At 47.2% G+C, this 12,490-nt stretch overlaps 1 protein-coding gene across 1 annotated transcript in view; it reads left to right on the top strand.

The window, feature by feature from the left end:
- Positions 1–1,854: 1,854 nt before the first annotated feature.
- The window catches only part of ADCY5 (adenylate cyclase 5), a 204,341-nt gene continuing 193,705 nt past the window's right edge, over positions 1,855–12,490 (top strand). The window contains exon 1 of the mRNA XM_023931292.2: positions 1,855–3,188. Coding sequence (XP_023787060.1) covers positions 2,187–3,188 — 1,002 coding nt within the window. The 5' untranslated portion in view covers positions 1,855–2,186. The remainder of the gene's footprint in view (positions 3,189–12,490) is intronic.

The raw sequence follows: 12,490 nt of genomic DNA, 5'->3' as shown, positions 1-12,490 counted from the left end.
GAGTGTTGTTCTACTCAAATAGAACAAAAGTAGTGTACGGATAGTGACAGTGTTGTGCAATATCACAAGAAATGATAAATTCCATCTGAAGGGTAGTGGCATTTATATATAAAAATGTCCCCTCATGGAAAGCAAACTGTGAGTCCAATAGTGATCGACTGCAGCATGTAGCATCTGTCAGGAAAGTGCCATGTAAGTGAGCCCCACTGTGTGCATTGTTTTACTGAAAAGCTTTAACTGTGAATTCCTGGTAAGGAAAAGATGCTCTGCGGAAGAAGCTGCTGAAAATTCAGCGTATGGCTTTACAAACCACTGAAATGCACAAAGGCCTAAATTGTTTGTGGAGTTACTTGCACGTGTAAAGGACACGTGAAGGGCTTCTGTTGGGAAGGTTATCTGGTTTGGCTTTTTTTCCCCAGCTGTGTCCAGCGATATTACCTCTCTACAAACGTTGCTTATCTCTGTCCCTTGATAACCACAGCTTCAGCACTACTACTGCTGAGGACTACTCCTGAGCAGGGATTGTCAGTGTTTGAACAAACATCTAGACAATTACCAGTTTCAGCAGCTTAAGCCAAGCAGTTATCTGATATGACAGTTTGTTTTTAATAAAACACGATGCAGAACATCAAGCAATAATATTATTCTTAGTGCATATGATGCTTACCTTCAAAACACTGTAAATCATTAATTGGCTCACCCGCATCTGCAGAAAGAGTGGTTCACCTGAAAGAACATTGTGGAAGAGTCTGGAGATTGAAACTTGCTGGGAACTGCTGAGATGTCGTCATGCATCACTCCCAGGTTAGGGAATGTGCCATAAAACGCTGTCGGGTGAAGGTGAGGGCCGTAGCTTATGTGGCTAAGAAAACAAGGTAAACCTAGCGGTGTGTGCATTTTACCCTTGATTTCTGTGTTCAGCTAAGTCCAGTAACAGGTGCCGATGTTCTGAGAGGCTTTTCTAGGGCTTGATTTTCCTCTGTTCAGCAGCCCGGCCGGCGGTGCTGGATGCCGCCGCCCGTGCCACGCCGATCAGGAGGGGGCTGGTCCCGCTCGGGAGCCCCGAGGCAGCGCCCGGAGCCGGCCCCGCTGGCCGCGGGCGGCGCCGAAGGGGTTAAGGCGCCCCGCCCCGGGCGCGCGCATTGGCGGGGCGGCGGCCAATGGCAGCCAATGGCGGCGCGCGGCGGCGCGGCCGCGCCAATGGGGGCGGGCGGGGGCGGGGCGGCCGGCGCGCGGCTGAATGGGGAGCACAAAGCGCGGCCGGGACCGGCCCCGGGAGAGCCGCGCGCGGGGCCGCAGCCCCGCTCCGCCGCAGCCGCGCTCCGGCACCGCCGCAGCCCCGCCGGCAGCGCGGGGGAGGCAGCGCCGAGCCCCCGCCCCTGCGCCCGCTCGGGTTTTTTGGAATTTTTTTCTTTCCCCTTACCCTTCCGTTTTTTCAGATTTGCCGGTTTCTCCCCTCTCCCCCGGTGCCGGTGAGAGAGGCGTCGCGGCCACCGGCAGGCACCGCGGCGTAGCGGGAGCGGCGGCCGGGTGCATGAGCGGCGCGGCTGCCGCCGGCCGTGCCTTACCGCCGGGGCTCCGCCGCTGGGAGGCGAGGCGAGCCGGGAGCGCCGCCGCAGCCCGGGCAGCCCCGGGCAGCCCCTCCGCCGCGCCCCTCGGGCAGGGGATGCTCCCGCCGCCGCCGGCTGCCGCATCCCTGCGAGCCTGAGCCTTCGCCAGCTCCCCGCCGACCGGCCAGCGGCGAAGCGCCCGCCCTGCGCCCGACCCCGAGCGGCGGGGGCCGGGCCGGAGCGGTGCGGGCGCGCTGCGATGCGGCTCCCCCGCGGCGCCCCGAGCCCCTGCGGCCGCCGCGGCGCGGCTGAGGGCGGGCGGCCGTGAGCCGGGGGCGTCCCGGTCCCCCCGGAGCCGAGCGCGCTCGGCGGTGTCGAAGTGCCGGGGCCGGCGATGGCACTGCCCTGAGCGTCCCGCCGGGGACATCCCGGCTCTGGGGACGCCCGGCCGTTCCGGAGACTTTGGGGGCGTTTGCGGGTTTTGCCTTTTTTTCTTTCTTATTTTTTTCTTTTCTTTTTCCCCTCATTTTTTTTTTTCCCCCCCTCCTCTGCTGCCTTTTGGGGTTTTCTCCCGGGGCTCGTCCCCTGCGCCCGCCCGGCGGTCATCCCCTCACCCGCGGCCCCGTCCCTCAGGGCATGTCCCGGTCCAACAGCGTCAGCCCCCCGGGCTTCGGCGGTCCCGCGCCCTGGGCAGGCACCGAGCAGCACCGCTCGGCCTGGGGCGAGGCGGAGGCCCGGGCCAATGGCTACTCCTACCCGCCGCCTCCCAACAGGTCCTCGGGCAAGAAGGCCTCCCGCATGTCGAGCAGGTGGAGGAGCGAGGAAGACTACGAGCCCCGGAACCGCGGGGAGAGCGGCTGCAGGATGATGAGCTTTAGGTCCAAATCCGCCTGGCAGGAGCACGGTGACGACAGCCGACGTCACCGGTCCCGCCACCCGCCCGGCAGTGATTCCCCCGCTGCCCCCAACAATGCCAGCCCCCGGCAGCTGGGGGAGCAGGGGGAGGTACGGCCCCGCTCTGTGGAGTTGGGGCTGGACGAGAAGCGCATCAAGGCCAAGATTGAGGAGCTGGAGGAAGAGGACGGGGACGAGGGGGACTCCGAGGCGGCCTTCTCCATGGGCAGTTGTTGCAGTAGCCTGCTGCAAATCTTCAGGTCCAAGAAGTTCCAGTCTGAGAAACTGGAACGTCTCTATCAGCGCTACTTCTTTCGGCTAAACCAGAGCAGCCTCACCATGCTTATGGCCGTGCTGGTGCTGGTCTGTGTGGTCATGCTGATCTTCCATGCCGCACACGGCCGCTATGAGGTATCCTATGTCGTGGTGCTCTCCCTGGCCATCGTGCTGATGGTGGTGCTGTGCATGGTGTGCAACCGCAACAACTTCCACCAGGACCACATGTGGTTGGCATGCTACTCTGTCATCCTGGTGATCCTGGCAGTGCAAGTGGTAGGGGTTCTGCTGGTGTGGCCCAGGAGCGCTTCGGAGGGCATCTGGTGGACCGTCTTCTTTATCTACAGCATCTACACGCTGCTGCCGGTGCGGATGAGAGCTGCGGTCATCAGCGGGGTGGTGCTCTCCGCCATCCACCTGGTCGTCTCCCTCAAGATCAACGCGGAGGATAAGTTCCTCCTGAAGCAGGTAGGCAAGCCTTGAGTGATTTGGATGTGTGCGCAGCATTGAAGGGCAAGGGAAGTGGGGTAGTCTGACTTCCATAGGCCTGCCTGATGCTGGAAGGCTGACAGGACTTTGAGCTGAACTCCTAGGTTACCTGCTAGGATTGGGATGGTGTGCAATGTAATGGCTAGCCTGTAGTCTTGCTTTTTTTTCATAGCTGTGGTGTTCCCTCGTTGCTCCAAGTTAAGACTCTAAACAGACAAGAAGTGTGCCTTACTGGGTTCCCATGACGGCTCCAGCACTATCAGCCAGCCCTGCTAGCGCCCTTCAGTTGTATTTAATGTAAACAGCCCTGTGCTAAGCACACCTGAGGAACAGTATCCAAGCATGCTGCTGTTTTACTGAGAAATGTGTATAAAGTCTGGCTGTTTTTATCAGGTAGAGGTTATCCTTGTGTGCCACTCTGTGTTCAGTGTTGGCGCAGAGCTTAGGAGTCTTAGGAGAGCGTGCTCCACGGGAATGTGGGGTGGGCTTTTTTGGTTTAGCGGGAAGTTGTTTTGCTCTGAGATGTGCTGGAAATCTCTACGGTGAAAAAGCCCGAAGTTCCTGTACAGGAAAGATAAAAAGTACAAAAAAGAAGTATAAATGCAGGTTTTTATTTAGCTGTGATACCATGTTTAACTGAAGCTGTTCAGTTCATGGGAACAATAAGACTATTATCAAATGCATTACAGTGCAATTTTTAATTACCATATCTGTATAAACAACGGCAGTACAAGGCGCCACTCTTCAAGCAAAGCAAGCAGCCTTGGGACTCATGCTTTAAGCTTACCACACATAAAACGTTGCAGCTCTGAGGTAGTTGTCATCCTTCTGATGTGCAGGACTTTGAGCAAGGATCAGCCTTTCACAGAGTCAGCCCTGATGCTTGTGTGTAACCAGGGACTGTTTATTAAAATCAGGTGTTTGGTAGTTTTATAGCCCTAACACATAATATGAAATAAAGCCTCGTGCCTGCTTTGAGTCTCAGTTCTGGGTTGTTTTGAGTTCTTCCTATTGCAGTGGCAAGAAAAGTTATAGGACTTAAATAAAACCTCACCAGGATGAGGCTGTCACTGTTCTGCTATACAAAATAGCCCATGAAATTATTCTTTTCTCCCCCCTGCCTGGTTAAGCCTACTTGGAGAGTTTCTGGCTTTGTTCTTAGTTTGCTACAGATATTTTTATAAACTGTACATGACATATTTTTCTTATGTTTGATATAAATGGCTTTTTGTGCATTTCCAGCAGAGCATACACTGTGAGTGGGACAGTTGGTGTTTTTCTGCTTGACTTGAAAAAGTTTGCTAATGGCCTCAGCTCTTCCCCACTGGGGATCTGATCTTGCAAAACCTCATGCGTGCTTTTTTGCTTTATAAACTGAGACTTCTCCTGTTGAAATCGGTGTGTTTGGAGACTGTATCCTTACATGTCAAGGCAAATCCCGTCATGATTGCGGCTAGATTTAGCAGTCTGTTATGAGCGGAGTTTGGAGGATACTAACAAATGAATAAAGTATGTTGGAAAATGTTGGTAACTGTATTTTAGTGGGAAGGAACCTAAATTACAAAGGCCAAATGATTGACTCCCTCAGTAGAAAATTTGGAACAATTACAGCTCCCTCCCTTTCCAAACAGCAGGTTGTTTGTAAGAGGTTGGCTTGTGCATGAATGTGCACTTGTCAAAGAAGCAGCATGGGCAATAGGTGATGCTCAAATCTGTGCATTGCACAGGCACAGTTGCTTTCACTTTCACAGTAATGCTGGGGTTTTCCTAAGGTTTGGCAATTAATGTCCAGTTAATTAATAAAGGAGTGTCCTAGGAGCACCTTTACTTTGTCTTCAAAGGCAGAGGGTCTCTCCACGTTGCCCGTTCATTTTTCCTACTGGCACAGTCTCTATCTTGCTGTGGTCTACACTGGCATAGCACAGGCTGAATTCAGTGGGGTTGTACAAGGCCAAGCATCAGATTCTTTACACGTTTGTGTATGAACACGAGCTGCTATCTCTGGCTGTCTGGTAGAAAAATCTGTTCTGCTGAGCACATTGCCTCACAGCTATTAACAGGCCTCCCTCACTGGGGCTGAATCTCGTTGCCGTGGAAATCCGTTGTGTTCAGCTCTGCCCCCCTAATGCACGCAAGCCCCATTTTCCACCTTCAAACTACCAGAGGCAAAGGCAGGTGAAGACCAGATAAGTCAAGAAGAGGGAGTTAAGATGTTTTCTGTGACTTCACGCTGGCAGTCACATCAGCCTGGGTTTTGTAGAGCGGGAGTGGATGTGAATGCGTTTGTGACTATGTGACCGGGTGGTATTTTACATCCAGCAGTGACAGAAGAAAGGCTGCTTAGGATGTGTGTCACCTTTCCTCTCTTCTCTGTGGCATTTTAAGCTATAATACTTAAGCAAGTTTTACTTTGTGGGAGCTTTTTGCTTTTAATCCTCTCCAAATTGTTTCCAAACCAGGAGAAATCATACACTCTTATGTTATGATCCCCTGACATTTAAAGCAGGGTGACTCTTGTGTTGACTCCTGAGCACTTTTATAAGGCTCTGGAGCCTGTTAAAAACTCCTCTTTCTCAAGTGAGTGAAATTCTTGGTAGTAGGTCCATTTTGGGGGAAAGGCAGCTTCTTGGATTCCTTAGCTGAGGATGCATGAATTTATTGTCTGAATTGCCTTCTCCTATCATTGCTGTATTTTTCTGTCCCCAAACTTTCTGGTCCAAGGCTATTTTAGACTTCATGGAAGAGTTAATGCAGTGTGCTGTTTCTGAATCCATAAGGTAACAGGACTAAAAGCACTTGTCATTGTTTAGTCTTAACTGAGCTGGTTCTTAAAATAATTATTCTGGGGTCACTTCTCTTTGCTACCTGGAGGAGTGCGTCTGTCAAAAAGATGAGTATAGCTGGTACCTCTGTGAGTCTGATCAGCTGGAGGCAATGATCTTGGCTTCTTGAAGTAAGGTTTGATTGGAATAAAAAAGTGCTACTTATTGCATTATATTAAAAAGTTATCCAATGCTGAGGAAGGGGAGACAATTCCTGTATTTGAGAATTTACTTGTTTCCAAAGGCAGCATGCTGCTGGAAGCAGAACATAGTGAATAGGTGATGCTCCACCAACTATAATTCCTGACTGCTTAAAAGGGGGATTTTCATGTGTTCCTGTGATCAGTTAGCTCTAGAGGAACTGCTTTTGGATTTACTGGGGAGGGGGGTGACTGTGTTTGTCTTCAGTTTGATGTCCTTGTGTCATTCTGGGACAGATTACAAATATGTTTCACTGCATGGAAGTGTGTTCTCTCTGCATGTATCTCTTTTCAGGCCAGACTTTTCCATGTGTTGGCTTTGATGCACTTTCAGGCTCTGAAAACACACTCAACTAAAATTCACGTAAACATTATTTTACATGTGAATGAGGCTTTCTAATGCTTAACTGAGAAAGAAGTGTACTATTTATCAGCAATCTGCCTTGAATTCAGAGCAGAGATAACAGTGAGATTTATTCTCTGTGGATCGGAGCGAACTGCCCAGCTGACCCACAGACTTGTACGGGCGCATGGGAAGAGGTTCAGCCCATGGCTTGCAGATGCTTAACTGAAGTCATGTGAGGAGACAGCTGCCCTCAGCACAGATAGTCTTGAGTAAGCACTGGCGTTTTTGTAAGACTATGGGCTAAGGGACAGGGAATTTCACAAGAGAGTTTACTGGACTCTGATTCAGACTTAAAAAGGGATGGGGATTGTGTGTGGGAGTGGGTGGGGGACCAGGGGTACGGGTAAGAATGCACATACAAACATCAAACAAGCCCATGGACCGAGGTTAGATTTAGTCCTGTTTTCCCATCCAAACCTGTTTTATTGTAACTTTTTGAGGTTCCTTGTTCAAGGATACAGTTAAGTCTTTGTAGTTTATTAACTCAGTGCGAGTGGGTGACTGTTACCGTACCACAAAAAATAAATACCTTTTTTTTGTCTTGCGTCAGTAACCTTACTGAAAGAGAAACTGAAATGCACTGATCTCTTTTCTCCCCAAATACTACTGCAAACCTGCGAAGGATCTCTGATAGCAAAGTTCTGAACTACCTCAGCACATATCTTTTGTTTGTCTCTCTGATTCAGGGCTCCTTCTTGCTTGACCCTTTCCCATGTCTCCATCATAACAACATTACATTAGTATTCCTTGTCCTTCACTTCTGAGAAGTGTGTATGTGTTGGCCTTTCTCTCTGTCATTGCATGTTAGAGGTAGATGATTGATCTGCACCTGTGCGGTGAAAGTGTGGCATTTCAGTTTAACCATTCCCCAGATGTTGGTATGAAAGCCAGTGTCTCGCCTTTTCATAAATAAACTCGCTTCAGCAGGGCTCAAAACAGTTTCTTACTGTAACAGGGAGTAGACTTGAATCTTGTGGAGATCTCCTAGCACCTCATGCTAGGGATGCTTTCTAGTTGGCAATTTGAATGGCATTCAACAAGAAGTTAGTCACACAGTAGGAGAAGTACTGTATGTTCCATCTCAGCCTCAGCATGCTTAATATATGTAAGTGATGACTGATTTAGAGACAGATTCTCAGCAGTGTGTTAATCAAATCCTTGCATTGTGCTTTCATTGTCTTCAAGCAGCATTGTCTTTATTCATCAAGAAGGAGAGATGAACTACCTGGAATGCAGAGGGATCTGTGTGTCAGCTCTCCTGTGGTTATGTGCTGCTTCTTTTACTTCTGTCACCTGGAAAATAGATTTGAGTAATGTTTGTATAAGATGGGATTTTTAAGGTGCTCAGCCACATGGGGCCAGGTACTGGGTGCCTCAGACAGCACTTAATGGCCTGTTGTGCATAAACATTGATACCAGTAGGGCTCTCATGCAGTAAGAAGAGCTCTAGCACTGCTCGCTACTGAAGAATCTGCCTGCACAGCAGTTGCACCAAAGTTAGTGAAAACTGATTTGCGGTCTTCTGTTCAGGGAAAAAATGGCAACCTGAAATATTCAGTAACTGTTGCATTGTTAGTTACCTCCCTAGGGTAATTCTGTAATAGAAGTAATTAAGTAAATCTCTAAGGTATTGTGTATCAATTTAGTCCTTTGTAAGAATATTGTCATTATCTCTTGGGCATGTGTTGCTTGAGGTTTACAAAAGCGTATGTTTTTCTTATCTCCTAAATTATGCTGACACCTCCTAATCTATCCCCTTGCTTTATCCTCCTTCCCCACACGATGAATTAGTTTAATATTTCACTGTAATGTTCACCAGTACCAAAACCTGTTAGTGTGATAGAGTGCTGTGTGTCTAATTTCTCCATGTTGCTAGATTCTTAATAGGTTTGTTGTCTTGATAAACTGACCTGTTTGAGTAATTTCTCTCAGCCTTGTGGTAATAATCACACTTTTGTAGCTGGCTTGGATCTTGGTGAATTGAAGACAAAAACGTAATGGGGATGGCTGAGGTGTGTAGAAGAAAGACTTGTCCTTCTAGGCATTTTTACGACATGCTTGAAAAGGCAGGGTGTACTAGTTCTGCTTATTTCTGGAGAGGTGAAGATACTTTGGAGCAGCATCAGGATTCATGAAGGTACAGGAGGCAGAAGGATAAATTTCCATGCCCTAATCTTACAAAGCAGCCATTGGCTTGTCCTTTGGTGTCTTGGGCATGATGGCTTAGTTTGACACCAGTGTGACCCCTGTTCTCTGTCAGAGACCTGTCCAAGGCAGGACATCTTATTTAGGTGGCCTTTTGTCATTAACCTCATTCAGATGATTTATAAACCTGAACAGCAGTGGATATAAAATGCTGATTATCCTGGTGCTAAAGGCTCACTGGAACTGGTTGTGCCCTCCTGGAGCCTGAATGGCCCAGTGCTTCCTAAATGCCCTTTTGCTCCGAGTCCACTGTTGTGTGGGCAGCGCTGCCAAGGTCTGGGGTGGAAGAGGACTGGGACTCAGCCCAGCTGGAATGTGAACTTTGGGCACCAGGCTGTTCTCCAAATGCATTCAATTTGTGTCTGATTAGCTAATCTTTCAGTCATGTACCATGGTTCCCTATCTGTCTCTTAAGAAAAGTGGAACAATCGTTAACTTTTTAGCCATTGCAGTAGTTGGAATAGTTACAGTCTTTCAGGAATAGCTAGTTTGGTCGTCGTATTTTGGTATGACTGGGCATTACTGTCATTTTCTAACTGAACTAAAAGAACTGTCTTTGTATCCTGGTAGAAGATGCAATGAAAAATCCCAGCAACTGCTGAAGAACTGAGAGGTAAAAATCAAAATTATTTTGACAGCAGATTCTGTGGTAAAGTGATCCACCCTGTAGCTGGTAGTGGGTTCTGAGAAACTGTGGGATTTTTTGTTTTTCTGTTTTTTTCTTTTACATCGTCTTCTGTTTTTGGTTTTGGTTTTTTTTTTTAATTTTTTGGGTGGGTTTTTTTTGTCTTTTTTTGTTGGTTTTTTTCTTTTCATTCTTTTTCCCTGTGCAGGTGGGTGCGGTTCAGAGAAAATATCCACTTTTTTTTGAGGAGGTAGAAGACAGGGCTCCAAGTTTTACCAGCCTTGGGCAAGGTTTGTCCTCCTGTATGCTTTTTACTATAGGGTTTACATGGCATCTTGCACAGGTAATCTGTACCCAGAAGAGGTAGTGCCGAGGGAGCTGGAGTGCACCAGAATCTCCCTGGAGCCTTCCAGCCACTACATGATTTCATGGTGTGCTACATGTTGATTTTTTATGGCCCAGAGGGGTAGGATGGTGACAAAGTGTGTGCAAGGAATGTGAAGATTTACAGCTTCTGGGAAGTGGGTGGGGTTCCTGTCTAACTGCTGTGTGACTTTTTCATCTCCTGCAAGTTCTGTGTTTTGATGTGGGATATGCTCAGTGTTAGTTCCTTCCCTCCCTCTGAAGTCTAGCCTAGTGATCTGAACTTGTGATATCTTTCATCCATGGGATGCTCTTTCTTCTTTTTGTTTTGACATTGGTGATATTTTTTTTAAAAAATATTTTTTTTGTCTCTACCTGAGATGTGGCCTGCTGCTGCCAGAAACTTGATTCATTATTATGGAGTCCTTAGGCTAGGTAAAAACCCAAGGGGAAATCTCATGTGAATGAAAAAACACAACCCCAAAGATATTAAAAAGGATAATCTAGTTATGAGGGGGTGTGGGAAACAGACAAGAATTTTAATATTTGTCTCCTGAACTCCTAAATGTTCTCACCTTATCATAAGAAAGTTTGAAGTTTCTAGCACTTAATAAGGTCACACATAAAATAGCTGTCAGGCCAAGACAAGACTCAAAATGCTTTTTAGCACCTGCAACTGGACCACTCCCAGTGAAACTCTCCGTGATGTTTTATGATGGTGCTGACTCTCGCTGGTTTCATCACTGGCAGGTACAGGAATGGCATCATTCAGCACACCTGCAGTAGAATTTAGCATGAGATGGTCTTGTTCTGACACTCTGAGAAATGAACTGAACACAGTTTAAAGCTCTGCCTTCTGCTTCTAGTCTTGCTCTTGAACATTTGGGAAGCTCTGTCCCACCAGGAGCCTGGTAGGTAGACAAGCCTGTGAACTGCTTCAGCCAGACACAGTTGGTTTTGTACCACAAAGATGATGTGTTTACAATTGGTAGGACCCCCCACAGCTGAAAATTAATGGGCATCACCAACAGTATTGCTTCTGGTGCCAGGCTGGTCTCCCTAATGCCAAGTAGGATTTTTGTTACAGCACTCACTATAGAATGTTTCATTGTATTGTCAGGCTTTGTTCTGCAAATAAAATACCATTATGTACTTTTTTCTTCATATTTATATGTCACTAATGTAATTGCCATGTATCTTTATTCCCTTCCCCAGACATCAGGAACACAAATCATATTTGTGTATTTAAGATTTTATCAGGACTGTCTGCAGTGTGCATTGTATAGTCATCATTTGTGGCTTCTCCTACTTCATAGCAGCAGAAATAGCAGAAGAGAAGAATGTTTCAAAGCATCCTCAATCCTGCCCTGATTTTGTTTATAATTCCTTTACCTAGACTGCGTCTTCTGCAGTTTGAGTGATGAGTTTCCAGATGAAATATTAAACTGCCTTTTCTTTTCATGAAAAGTTTTACACACCCATGTAATACCCATCAAATTTTTTACTGTGAATTGGGTCTTTGTGGTATTGCCGTGCTTGGCTATCATTCCTGGGAAACTTTGCTTTTGGGAGGTTGAGTTTTGGGAATTAAAGCTGCTCTTCAAATTCAATATACACATTCCACTAGTATCAGAGTGCACCTTTGCAGACGGTAAACAAAGGACTGTGCTGATGCAACACAGAGGGAATAGAAATAAAGAAAGGTTTGTGTTTCCGCTTTTTCCCCGCTGACATTAGAAATTGATCTCTCAAAGAGGCAACTTACGCAAACTGTTTATTCTTCAAATATGTTTGCAGCTTGTATAAGACATTCTGTCTCACTTCATAGTCAGAAGAAAAGGCTGTGACACTGCTTGCAAGGATCTGTCATAAAATGTTGCTGATGCAAACAGTTCCCTGGCTGTATCTTCCCTTCCAGAAAAAGCCTTGCCTCCTTCCCTTAATTCCCTGCTCTAGACTAAATGCTACAATCACTGATCCCTGCGTCCCTCTCACTCTGCAAACTGAATTCTTAGAGCCCGCGATGTGGTAAGGGACTACTCAAATCAGTATTTCTAAAAACAGTAGTTTGCTGGTCAGCCCACAGATGACAGAGCTCCTCAGACATGCATGCTGAGCGATGAACTCTTTCCATTTGCTGAGAGGTCCCAATGGCAGCTTTCTCTGGGTATTCCTGCTTAATGTGTGGGTATTTATACAATTTTTTATACAACAAGAATTGCACAAATCAGGGGACCAAGCAACAAGTTATTAATGAAGATGTTTCATTTCTTTTTTTCGGGGCAGGTAGTTACTAGTAATCTCATAGGGGAGAAGAAGAAATGCTCTGTGCTGCAAAGGAAAGAGGAGGCTCTGCAGTGTGGTGGGAGAATGTGTAATCACAGTGTCAGTCTCACTCATGCTGAAAGCTAAATTCAGTCTTTCAGACCGTTGAACACGAAGTAGGTTACTAGTGTGGGAACTGCTGTTGAGTGGTGAGCTCTCTGGATCTTTAGGCCAGGATGGACTTCAGAGCTCATTTAACAGTACCCACTGAACAATTCTCCTACACTTTAAAATTTCTTCCATTTGGATGGTATGGGGGGAAAAAAAAGTTAAAATGCTAAATTGCATGCTATTTGTCAGTTGAAAAAGCAATCTGCAGTGATTTCTGAACTGAA

The sequence above is a fragment of the Cyanistes caeruleus genome, chromosome 7 (genome assembly GCF_971803275.1).
Source record: "Cyanistes caeruleus chromosome 7, bCyaCae1.hap1.1, whole genome shotgun sequence".
Classification (NCBI taxonomy): Eukaryota; Metazoa; Chordata; class Aves; order Passeriformes; family Paridae; genus Cyanistes; species Cyanistes caeruleus.
Note: the sequence above shows the minus strand (reverse complement) of the source record. Positions and strands in the feature narration are given on the sequence as shown.